At 36.5% G+C, this 13212-nt stretch overlaps 1 protein-coding gene across 2 annotated transcripts; it reads left to right on the top strand.

Annotated features, from left to right (window-relative positions):
* Nucleotides 1–468: 468 nt before the first annotated feature.
* Nucleotides 469–4407, top strand: LOC130714691 (probable calcium-binding protein CML21). 2 transcript variants are annotated; one of them, XM_057564614.1, is made up of 5 exons: nucleotides 469–704; nucleotides 1611–1857; nucleotides 2287–2489; nucleotides 3253–3427; nucleotides 3965–4407. In XM_057564614.1, the coding sequence occupies exons 2-5, from the start codon at nucleotides 1659–1661 to the stop codon at nucleotides 4066–4068; spliced, it is 681 nt and encodes a 226-aa protein (XP_057420597.1). In that variant the 5' UTR covers nucleotides 469–704; nucleotides 1611–1658; the 3' UTR covers nucleotides 4069–4407. The 2 variants fall into 2 exon arrangements, with proteins under 2 accessions (XP_057420597.1, XP_057420598.1); XM_057564615.1 differs by lacking the exon at nucleotides 469–704 and adding an exon at nucleotides 1963–1996 and having other exon boundaries at nucleotides 1725–1857.
* The last annotated feature ends 8805 nt before the right edge of the window (nucleotides 4408–13212 follow it).

Genomic DNA, 13212 nt, shown 5'->3' on the forward strand with positions numbered 1-13212 from the left:
TGAAGAGGTTCTTCCAAATATTTTTTTTTCTTAGTATGATGTATTGGTCATGAGCTGTTTAATTCTTTTTAATGAAGGGTTGTTTAAAAAAAGATGTAATAAAAATTTCAACATATATTAGTAATTTAATAAATTATAATATGTAGAAGTAGAATTCATGTTACACGTACGTCAACATTAAAATCCTAATGCTATCCATGAAAAACAAAATTATTTAGTCTTTGAAAGAACCAAAATATATTATCCTTTTCATATTTCAAAGATTGTATTGATCAATGTTTAATTTTCTAATACTAAATTGATAATTTTTCTCTTTCAATTCTATTTTACCTATTTTAATTATTCAGTCATTTTCATACTATAATAATAATAACATGATATTTTATTGCAAAAATTGCAGAAGACGCGGTTAGATGGAGAGCAAGGACAGTACGTGGTGGGAGCAGCGCAAACGTAGGCTGAGACATATGAAAGGGCAGACCAGACCAAGTAAAAAAAACATCACTCTCCTAAGATTGGTTTTCTATTCAACTTCATTTCACATGCATCTCATCTTTCTACAAAACCAAAGTCACCATCTACATCACCCTCAAACTACTCTTTGTTAGTTATTTCAGATTAACACGCGAGTTTGTGTTCTTGCATCTTCACACCTTCATTTTCAATCCAAGGAGCTTGGGAACTCTTGCTCCTTCTTCTCCCTGGTAGTGTTTTGCTCCTTTCTACTCTCATGCCTTTCATTTTTTTTCATTCATTTTATGTGCATAACTAACTTATGTCAGAATTGATTATGAGAAGCTGAATGGAATCGAATATGCTATAACTAATAACTTTCTTTTGTGGTATTGCAATCTATATTGGCTTGGTAAACGGTCTTTTCCACTTGTATCTTTCAAATTCAAGAATAAAGTGAAGGGAATATGCCTAATTACTTCTTGATTAGCGTTCCAATCATTAGGGTGTTGGAATCATTTGTAGAATTATTAAGTTGAATTCATTTATTTGCATGTCATATCTATTCACAATCAAAATCGTCAATTGACCAACAAGGTCTAGCACAGCTAGTAACTGATCTCCTTAAGCATCTAGTTCAATTCAGGTTCGATCATTCGGCGGTGTGTATGGAGAATGATTTGTTGGGAGATGTCTATCCACTTAATGTGATCTCAGAGCCTTATGGGATTAGTCTCATGCCTTCTGGTTGTGGAGATACATTGGGCAACAACAAAAAATAATCAATTGAGCTTCCATTAAGCATTTAGTATTTATTCTAGGAAATAATTGACCCAATTTTTTTTTTTTTTTGCTGCTAAAACTGATGATCTCAATTTCTTTAGGGGGTTAATAATTGATTATCTTCTCACATTCAGCTTTTTCTTTGAATAGTTTTAGGGGGCTAATGAATTGGCCTAAAACTTTATTACATTACAATTTAGGACACTTGAGAAGATGGATCCTAAACCTTATTTATGTATATTTGATTATCTCTTAAGAAAAACAAATTTTAAAATGCATATACATAGACTGGGATGTGAGGGTAAATTCATATTTAGGTTTTGTTAACTATTTACATTTAAGATGTTATAAAACTTTCAACTCTTGCTTGCCAGGTTCCGGAGGCACCATTTCTGAAGCCTTCTTTGGTATATTGTTTGGCAATGGGAGGTGCATTAGGAAAGGGTGAATCACCCAAGAATGCTTGGATACCAGAAACCAAGCTTGAAGCTAAAATGGTTGAAGCAATGCAAAAGAGGGAATCTCATGGAAGTTCTGTGAAATCATTCAACACTATCATCTTGAAATTCCCGAAAATTGATGAAAGCTTCGGAAAATGCAAAGCCATATTTAAGCAATTCGGTAGGTTTCTAATTCAAATTTATGGTTTTGTTAAGTTGGTATTTTGATTGTGGATACCTTCTAACAGAAGTCTGATATAAATGTAAAAAATGGGCCTGAAAGTAGAGACTACAATGTCATGCCAAAGTAATAGTAAGAGGTTAGTCTCTTCTCAGAACTTTTTATTACGCGTATGCCATGAAACACTGCAGCTAATCATATGGTCAAAAGTTACAATATTTATAGGAATTCAATTAGATTTTAGTCTATTCTAAAACTAATAAGCAGTGCTTAATTTTGTTATTAGAACTGCAATTGTCAAGCTTATTTATAGGCTCTAGCAGTGCAGCAGCAAAAAGTCATTAATCAATGTTTTTTCACCAATACGTGCACACCCAAATCGATATATCTATTTATTATAATTGCTAAGGTTTGTGGCGTTTCTTACAGATGAGGATTCTAATGGGGCAATAGATCAAGAAGAATTGAAAAAGTGTTTCAGTAAGCTGGAAATTTCTTTTACTGAGGAGGAGGTCAATGATCTTTTTGAAGCATGTGATATCAATGAGGATATGGGAATGGAGTTCAGTGAGTTTATTGTGCTACTCTGCCTTGTGCACCTTCTCAAGGATGACCGAGCAGCAGTTCAAGCAGTATCCTATCATCTGTGCCACATTAATTTCATTACTGTATATGCTAAAACACAAATTTGGGAGAAAGACTAGTAACGCCAAACATATTGATATGAACCAACTACCTATGCTAGGGCTAAAGCACATGAATGTTTTTATATCTAACACATCCCTACGCAAAAGCCATATGGGCTTGAAGCGTGGATAATGCACCGGTTCAACCAACCTTGTGCTGAAATTTAGTTTTTATTTAGAATAATGGGTGTAAAAAGGATTGAACTCTAAATTACTTAGAGGCTCTTAAGCTAAAAGATAAAAGTATATGAATGGTTTAATATCTTACACCTCAAATTTTATGTGCTCTAACCTCCGGTTCTTGTTTGAATTATTTGGATTATTATAACTTTTAACTCCAGAGAATTGAATATAGATTCTTTTGTATTTCTGTAGCTGTTTTGACTTAATGAACAATTCAGTTCTATTTTTTCAATCAAGTTTTTCTGGCTTGGCCTTGCTTTTCTAATTCATGCATTTCTTCAGGGACAGCCTAGACTTTTATCATTCAAATATATGAAAAGTTGTAATTTATCATTCAGTGAAGTTTGTCAAATAATCCATTAAAATTGAAGAACAGGTTATAAGCTTTTTAGTTTGAACTTTGATGCAATGCAATGCAGAAGACATTAATGGATTTCATGCTTGCCTTCCTGTTTTCTTCGATAACTATAAGTGATGAGTTTCCATATGTCTTACCTTTTCAAATTGTTCTCCCTGACTTCACTAGAAATCTAGAATTGGAATGCCAGATCTGGAGACCACATTTGAGACTTTGGTTGATACATTTGTATTCTTAGACAAGAATAAGGATGGATATGTAAGCAAAAGTGAAATGGTCCAAGCTATAAATGAAACTGTATCAGGGGAGCGTTCTTCTGGAAGAATAGCCATGAAAAGATTTGGTCAGTTGTCTTTCCTTATCCCTCTCTGTAAATACATATACATATACACTCACATAGTGTGCATTCAAGCTTGCTTAAACATAGATATGAACTAAATGTTTTGAACATGTTTTCAGTTTTCACAAGAAAAGAACAAAGAATATCTATTACATTTAGTGGTCAAGCTAGATCATAAGACACATTTTTTCGAAAAACTAGTAGAGGCAACATTAAAGGATCATGACAGGCTAAGCATCTTGTACTCCTTGTATTGCTGATAGGTTGTCTATTTATCTGTTATTTTTTCGGTCTACTCATGTTAGTATTTCTCATGCTTATGCATGAAATGTAGAACTAGCATCAGTAATATGTATTGGGACCTAATTTTTTTTTTTCATTTACGTACTGTAAATAAAAACTGACCATCACTCGTTCTAAAATTTCACTCCAATGACTCCTATACAGTAACAACTCAAAAGCAACAGTGTCTATTTTTTTCTTCCCTAGTAGTATTTTATGTATTAATGTTAATCTTGTATTTTCTGCAAAATGCTGCAGAAGAAATGGATTGGGATAAAAATGGAATGGTGAACTTTAAGGAGTTTCTTTTCGCATTCACGCGTTGGGTTGGAATTGAGGATGAGGAAGATGCGGAGGCCTAAGTCATGTCGTCAGAATAACTTTGATTGCCTCTTCTAATAGCTTGTAGCATAGCTTTTCAACCACACCAAAAAGGTTTTCCCAGTTTTCCCTTGCAATAAAGGCCCAAGTTCATAGACATTGAATTTTATATGATTCCTGGTGTAAATAGTTTTGGAGAACCAAGTGCTACGTTATAGATGTATTCAAATTTACCTGTTTAATGCTACCTTATAATTGTATTGGCTTCCTCAATTTCTGGTACCTGGCTACCTGCTGAATGTTGTGCCAGGTCCCTCCACAATCATGTAGGCCAATGGGATCAGAATTACATCTTATTTAGTTGTTTTTATATTTGTTAATTTCAGTCTATTATTTATCTAGAATGTTCCTCTCTTAGGATATGGTCATTTGTAAGGCCCAATTTGACTCTAAGAATATGGTTGTTATTATAAATTTGTATTTCTCTTTGATTAATAGATAAGAAGGAAAATGAGCATTTGTTCCCAGTTTTAGTGTTCTTAGCATTTTTAGGGTTTCAGCTAATCTCTCCTTGGTGGGATTTCTTCCTACCGTGTTCTCTCCTCTTTCTCGGTCGCTCAATTTTCACTTGTTACTTGTTAAACTATGCTACACATGACTTTGTCATTTAAAGTTGTGCGTCTTTCCCGTATTAAATAACTAGAATCCTCTGATTATTTATAAAGTGAGATATAACACAATGTTTCACCTAACATTGTCATGTGATAAGAGAGGTTCCTCATCCAGCCAAGCTCATGTGTTACTCATTGGTTTGTTAATAACAACATTTATTTTTCCTCTAAAAAATAATAATAATAACATTTATTTTCTAGAACATTAACATTGCGCTAATAGCAGTGGTAGTAGTTCTGCTTAGTTTAAATGTTATATGAAACTTGTGCTGGTCGGGAATGATCAGTCATGGGCAACTCCTCCATTCTCGCTTATTGAAGACCCACTTCACCTTAATTCTTCAGGCTCAGTGTCTTGTGGGCATGTGGGCTAGTCATGTACCTCCCAGATTTAGGACTCGCCTAGGATATGCTTGAGAGGTGGTTCTCCTCAAGATGACCTTCTTATGGACATGTCAAGTGAGGAATCTGTCAAGGCGAGTCACCTAGCTGAGGCGAGCACTTAGCCACAACTTCTTTGTTTGACGTGCGACATCTTCATGTGTGAGCGGTTTGACAACACTATGTAAATTAGCTGCTCCTTTTGGTGTGTTGTATGGCTATTGCGTCATGTTGACGACTTTGTGCTTTACCGACTTAGGCGACCTCGTCTCCCTTTATGAGTGGGTTCTGTTCAAATGGACTATTTTTGTACCTAGACTCAAATCCATGTATGTAGTCTTAGGCTCCTTTATATGAGGAGGAACAATCACTTGTAAGAGGGGACTTGATCTTCATAATAAAATAGCGATTCAGCTTTAGCGGTAGGTTGGGTGGGCTGTAAATCAAATAGACTTCTAAAACTTCTCCCTGAGCTAAAGAGGATTGATGTACTGTTTAGAGAGGTTCTGTGCGTGGGAGTTGTTCACGTTTTTAGAGAGGCAAATGATTTAGCGGTTCATTTAGCCAAGGAAGGTTGTGGTAGGGCCCAACCTTTGTGGAGTTTGTTGTAACTCCCTCTTCTTTTGAGAGGGTTTTTTTCTCCTACTTGAGAAGGATGGTCTCAAGCTTATCTTTAATTAATCAAATTTTCATTTTCAAAAAAAAATAGTTTCGGGCTCACCTCTTGAGAGCTCTAGATTTAGACTTGGTTCTTTATACGAGAAAAAACTCAATTATCTGAAATATATACTAGTGAAGGATAAGTATTTTGAATATGCTTTTTTCCAACATTTTATGGTAACTTAATATCCAGTGGCGGACCTGTGTTGCATTCAGGGGGTTCAGATGAACCCGGGTTCAGATGAACCCCCTGAACATAAGTCTTTCACAGGCTCCCACCCAACTACCCAAGCACCTACCAAACCAGTCCACAACGCCTCCCTCCTTGTCCTCGCCCGTCACGCCGCGCCTCCCACCCTCCTCACTCGTCGATCTTCACGGATTGTTGTGCACTGGATGTATAATCTGCCCCAATTTTTCATACCAACACCCCTTTGACTTGTTTTTCCTTTTTTCATTCTCAAAATCGGTTCTTTTTTATCTCTTTCACAGTTTTCCCCTTTCTGGGTTTTGATCTGAATATTGAGTGAATTAAAACTATGGAAGTTGTGAAATAAATTGAGTTCTTAATTAATTGGATAATAATTGACCAATCTGAAGTTATATGATAGTATTAGATTATTAGTTTGTTGGATTTGGTATTTGATTTTTGACAGATTGGTGATTGTGATTGGTTTTATGCACGTTGAATTCATCATTTACTTGCTTCTTACTATTTTGGGCTATATTCCTGATATAATTTATGCCATGTATGCCATTAACTTTGTTGATCGTGATCAGTATGCACCAGCACAACAGTACTAAGTGTCTAAGGTTCCTTCATAGGTTTTAGATTAGATTGGATGGCTTCTCTTCTTCATCTCCTCTCTGATTACAGTTTAGAACTGTTCCAGAGGTTAGGGTTTCTCTTATGGTTTGAGGGTGATGGAATGACGAGATGGTGGAGGTTGGTTTAGGCAGAGTTGGTTGTGAAAGATGCGAGGGAGTAGCTTTGTGTGGTGATTTACGGTTTTTGTTTTGGTGGAAGTAGTAATGGCGGAGCTTGATGAAGGTGGAGGGGAAAATGATTTTTTTGTGGCCTTTGGCTGAAGAATGGTGGTGGAGATGGATGATTGGGGGTTGCCTATTGGGTTCAGTTCTTTGACCATAGAGGTGATAGTGGTTGTGGTGGAGGTGGAGGAGGTTGATGATAGGGAGGGTGCCGGAGAAGTGGTGGGGTGGGGTTCTAATATTATTTAGGATAGATTTGGGCTAAAAGTTAAAATACTTTAATTTTTAAATTCAAATCTTTTTTTAAAAATCGATAACCTGTGGTAGGAGGTCAAATGACCCTTTACAAAAAAAAAACGTGTGCTTATTAGAGGGCTCAACCAAATAGACATTTAAATTATTATGGTTTTTAGTTTTAAAATATTACACATTCTCATCCCTCACTGTTTTTCTTTGTTTCCTTTATCCATTGTTATCATTGTCACAATCGCTTGGAACTCTCCACCATCATTATAGCGACCTGATACATTGTACATCTCTTATCACCTGACATCATATGTCACCATCTCTCCACCCTCCATCACAAATATCAATGCCACCCCCACCATCGATAACACTACCACACCACAATCTTCATCGCCACCTTCACGTAGACCCCCCAATACGGCTACTGTCTATGGCCTCCTTCATGGTATAACCTTCTAACACTTATTTTTTGCCATCATCACCTCACATACTCCACCCTCTGCTATCATCGTCATCATCCTTCACTAGCAAAACTACTCGACACCCTTTACCATCGCCTCACTTTCTTATACACTCCACCAAAGCACCGCCCAAAACTCTTCATTGTTACCACCATCCCGCATCTCCCACCATTACTTCCACTCAACACCCTCATATATTCGTTGTCTCTTGACACCCTCCATCGATGTTTCTCTCTCGAAACCTTCCACGACGAGGGGTGGAAGGTGTTAGGTGGTGTACGACCAGTCAAATTATAAAAATAATTATTTTATTATCCTTGGTTTTTTAATAACATAATAATATGTGTAGAATTTTGTGAATTTTGACTATAATATTAATATTACGAAGTAATTTCTTGAAAAAAGATTCTCATAGAGTATCTGTGACATGACAAGGTAGTGAGACATGGCAAGATTTTGCGGACCACAGATAGAGAGAAGGTGTTGATATCGGAAAACATAATACAAGAGAGGGGGGGTTGAATTGTGTTATGTTAAAACTTGAGTTTTTCATACGATTATATGTTTATGAAATTATTTTTGCAATCAACGGATATAAAAAGTAAAAAAGTAGACGATAAGAACATAATGATATATCTTGGTTCACCCACAAACGATGGGGCTACGTCTAGTCCTTGACTTAACCAAGATTTCCACTAAAAAAGTATCAAAGACTTCTCCTACACCAAGTATTAAACATGACTTCTCTCAAATGGTATTCGACAGGACTCCTCCCAACAAATATTCTACATGACTTTTCCTAACAAGTATTAGACAAGACTTCTCCCACAACAAGTATTTTTCAAGACTTCTCCTAAGATCTTTTTCAAGATCATTTGGCTCTATAGGGTTCTCTTCTCACAAGAGAGATAATAGACATTACAAAGCTCGGGAACTACAAAGTGTTTGAGGATTTGACTATCGGGTACACTTTGTGTTCCTGATCTAGAGAGAGTAGGATATGAAGATTTGACACTTAAGAATATCTCTCTTTAAATCAGACGATGTCTAAAGGTTTTGACTCTTAAGCTTTTCTTTTGATATTGCTTCTTTTTTTGCTTGAGGAAGATTTTCGACTTAGATGAAAAGTTCTAGCTCAATTTCTTACTTCTGAAAATCTGTAAGTCCTCCTTTTATACTACAAGAGCTTCTAGGGTTTATTGAGAGCCGTTGGAGCGTGTAGAGCCTCTTGAGTACTAGCCGTTGGATCAAACGGTCTTCTTGTTAGGTGCATTAAATGCATTGTATCCTTTGCTGAGGCAAAATGCTACTAAGTGTATATTGTCAGTTGGTTGGTAGCATCAACAACAACGTTCCAGTCCTTTAGTGAGAGAAAGAGAAAACTCTGATGGTGACAATGTTGTACTTGTTTCCTTGTCCAAAGTACCTTGTGAGATATCACGTGATCTTGAGCACTTGACTTTCTTTTTCAACAATGTCAGAGAGCTTTTAATTTGAATATGCCGCTCTTTCTCTAGACATTACTTCATCCTTTGAGATAGACGATGTAAATCTTCTATAATCATGGTCTTCTCAGACGATCTGTCAACTTGGATATATCTCGCATAGCTTTGGTCCTGAAGCTTAGACTATTCTTCTTTCTTCGACCATTCTTCTTTTCTCTTGATCATACATCCAAGCAGATTTGACTTTCCATTGCTTGAGTAGTCATTATTGTATTTTTTTACCTTTCTTGTCTTATTTGGACTATCTTCTATCTTGATTGATCTTCTCTTCTCTTGTTCAGACGATCTGGCTGATTTGCCTTTCTTTGCTTGTATAGTGTGCCTTGAGCGTCTTCAGGTCTTGCCTTGCTAGTATCTTCTAGCATAGTCTTGTACTTTATCATCAGACGATGGGGATGTGAAGCATAGAAGTTATTTCCTGAAATATAGTTTACATGAAATATTTAACCAATTCACTTATGCTCTTGAAAATTGTTATCATTCAAAATATGATAGACGATGTATTCATCGTTTGAACTTAACAGGTGTGGGGCACGCATATCATCTCCACGGGGGAGATAATTGTTTGATTTTTTAATTAAGATAATTGTTGATTTATTTTGGAGATATTAGAATTTTTATTAAATTAAGAGATAAGATGGATTTAATTTTTGAATTGAGAAATTCAGTTAGGTGGAAGTAAGGTTTTAAGTTTGAATTTAATTAGTTTATTTTAAATTGATAATCCTTGAGAATTTTAATTAATTAAATTGTTTTAAGGATTTAGCTCAGATATGGACTAGATACACAATTAGTTTATTTGAGAGATAATGATAGTTATCAGTTAGGAATCAAACATAATATTTTATGTTTAATGGGGGAGATGCACATAATTTTTAAGAGGGATAGGGTCAGGCTTTTTTATTTTTCTTCATTTCCTTATAAATAGGTCAGTAGATGAGTGAGAAAATAGTTTTGGGAAAATCTCCCTCTATCTTGGTCAATGTATTTCTTCTTTCTCAAGGGGGGAATTATTTTCTTTTCTTCTTTCTTCAAAGCACAATGTAGGTGCTTATATTTCTCCCTTGAGTTTTCTCTCTGTCTCGATGTTCTTCTATTTCATCTGCCTTCATCATTTTCTAAAAACAGTTTAGAAAAGCTTTTCTTTGAAAAATTTGGGTTTTTAAGAAAGTTATGAGTTCTTAATTTTTTTTTCTTCAATCAAACGAGTTTTATGAGTTTTTATTGTTGCAAAACCATGTCTTGCCACGTTTAGGTGTTCATAACATTGTCTTGAAAAGTAAGGATTAATCCTCGTTGAGTAAAAGTGGTTGCAACCTATATATATGTTTTGGGGGCTGACTTTTCTTTTTTATACTTCTTTGGATTGGCACAAATTTTTATCAAGGACTAAAATTAAGAGTTTTGAAAAGCCTAGGGTCTTACTTTTAATTAATGAAAGTTACGGACCTATTTATAAATAATTAGAAGTTCAAGGACTAATTCTTAAATATAGTTTCATAAAGGACCTTTTTGTAAATACTGAGTTCTTTGGGTCTTGTTTGCGAAACTATTTTCCATGCGTGTTTCAAAATTCTTATTCTCTAAGCCTTATTCGTATAGTTCTAGTCTGGTAAATTGGCTTAGTTTAAGGTCTAGCTGACGGGGTTCGTAAGGATCTAGGACGTGAACTTGGGAAGGAAAGCGGCAAAAGTGAGGGCAACTGGTCTTAGAGTGTCTTTTGCATGTGATGTGTGTTATATGTTTGTTTACTGTGTCGTGAGGGCACTTCATTCTTAGAGCGTCTTGTGTGATTGATGTATGCATTGTGCTTTGTTGTGAGATCATGCTATATTGTATGCTTTGTTGAGATGATTGTGATCTATGAGATGGTGTCGTTGTTATTGTTGATTTATGCTAAGACATGTGATGTTATGCTATGATATTGATGATTATGCAATGATGTTTTGATGATGAGATTATGCCATGATGATGTTATGTTGAGTTGTTATGTTGCATGTCTAACTTGAGACTTGCATGTGAATATGAGATGTGTTATCGTTCGCGATAGTTATTTGATTGCATGGCATGTGCATAAGGGCCAACAAGGCTTACAACCGTGAAGTTTCGGACCATACCACCAAGGTTTGGAGCCGTGAAGGTTCGACAAGTCAAAGCCATGAAGGTTTGATTAGAGTGTGGGTTCGTCCAGGAAACAAGATGTTCCTAAAGAAATGGCATATCAACAATAGGTTACCGGTAGAGAAACTAGTGAACTAGGTATCTGTGAGATTGTCCCGCCTCCCATGCTTGCTTGTTGGCGTATATCCGAGTTTTTGTTGAGAGTCTACATATAGATTGACTTAGGGTCCAACATTGACTTCACCTATTATAATGTTTCTTGAGAACATGATATGTTGCTTATGTTATGTTGAACATACTTATGATAATAGAACCGTTGCTATGTAATAGTAGTGATAACATGCTAAGTGTGATAGTGATGTCTATACTTGTTGATGATGACTCTGTTTGGATCTATGTTATGCTTTCATGTCTTTCCCTATAGGTCAATCCTTTTAGAAATTGACCCTCTCTATTTGTATTATCTATTGTGTGAGCGCTTAACACCATACCTTAGTAAGCGTGATGAGCAACGAGAACCGGAACACGACCAGCGTGGGCTACAAGCTTCTTGAAGGGGACTCACTGTCACCATGGATTATTAACGGTGACATTGTCGCGAGGAATGCACCTAAGTAGTGTCTTTTATAGTGCGTCGATCAACTAGTTTTGCTTCCGAGTCTTGTTATGTACCTTCTGGATCTTTTGAATAAGTCTCTTTTGTGTTGACTTGCGTGGTAGCACAGGGAGCAAGTTTATCTTTTGGGTTACTTGGTTCTTGCACTTTGAATAATTGCTAGGTTTGGCCAAGGTTGTTGCACATCGGGGAACCGCAGGAAAGCAATGCATCGGAACCTACCCGAAACCTCAAATATAAATTCCTAAAATCTTTATGCAAGCTTAAACCAATAAGGGTAAGCTCTCTAACCCAAGGCTCTAGCCCTACACCCGACTCTATTCTTCGAGTCATCTGCAGCTCTTCAAGTTCTTCTCTCCGACTCGTACGAAGATCAAGCTCCATCGAAGATTCTCCATCACCTAATAGCGTTAAGCGCTCAAACAACAAGTAGCAAATAGAAAGGGTTAACTCCATACAACTACCACATATAAAAGAGAAAATCATGTTATTCAAATCTAATACATGCCATGGTAAGTAAGCTACCAATTTAATTCAGGATAGATGACACCGTATATCTACCAACATGAAATCAAATCATATATCAGCATATCAGCAAAATCAACGATATGGTTTTGTCTCAGATATCAACAACTTAACAACATATATTTACTCAGATATCCACAACTTAACACCCTAGGTTTAAATCAGATAACCATAAAATCAACAATATAACATCAAATCAGATATCACTAACCTCAACAATACAACATCAAATCAGATATCGACAACCTCAGCAATATAACATCAAATCAGATATCAATAACCTCAACAATATAACATCAAATCAGATATCAATAAAACCAACAATATGAGTCAATGAATAGCGTCTCGAAAGACGGGACAATGATAGGACACACCTCCTCATCGCCACTTATAACGTCATACATGACGGGACAGACGTGGAACGACAACCATTGAATGCCACTTAATAACGCCTCGAAAGACGGGATAGACATGTGGAACGACAACCACTGAATGCCACTTAATAACGCCTCAAAAGACGGGACAACCATAGGACACACCTCCTGATCGTCACTTAGCGTCTCACAAGACGGGACAATGATAGGACACACCTCCTCATCGCCACTTAAACGTCACACAAGAAGGGACAATCATAGGACACACCTCCTGATCGCCACTTAGCGTCTCACAAGACGGGACAATGATAGGACACACATCCTCATTGCCACTTAACGCCACAACGGACGGGACAATCATAGGACACACCTCCTAATTGCCTCTTAGCGTCTCACAAGACGGGACAATGATAGGACACACCTCCTCATTGCCACTTAACGCCACAACGGACGGGACAATCATAGGACACACCTCCTAATTGCCTCTTTAGGACATCTCGAAAGATGGGACGATCCCGTGGGACATAACCACCTCAGCGCCACTTCAAGCAATTCAAAACATCTAATCCAACTAAGTAATCACTCAAACAACAATCTCAAATTCCATATTCAAATCAGGATAATCACATGTTATT

Source organism: Lotus japonicus, chromosome 4, assembly GCF_012489685.1.
Source record: "Lotus japonicus ecotype B-129 chromosome 4, LjGifu_v1.2".
NCBI classification, from domain to species: domain Eukaryota; kingdom Viridiplantae; phylum Streptophyta; class Magnoliopsida; order Fabales; family Fabaceae; genus Lotus; species Lotus japonicus.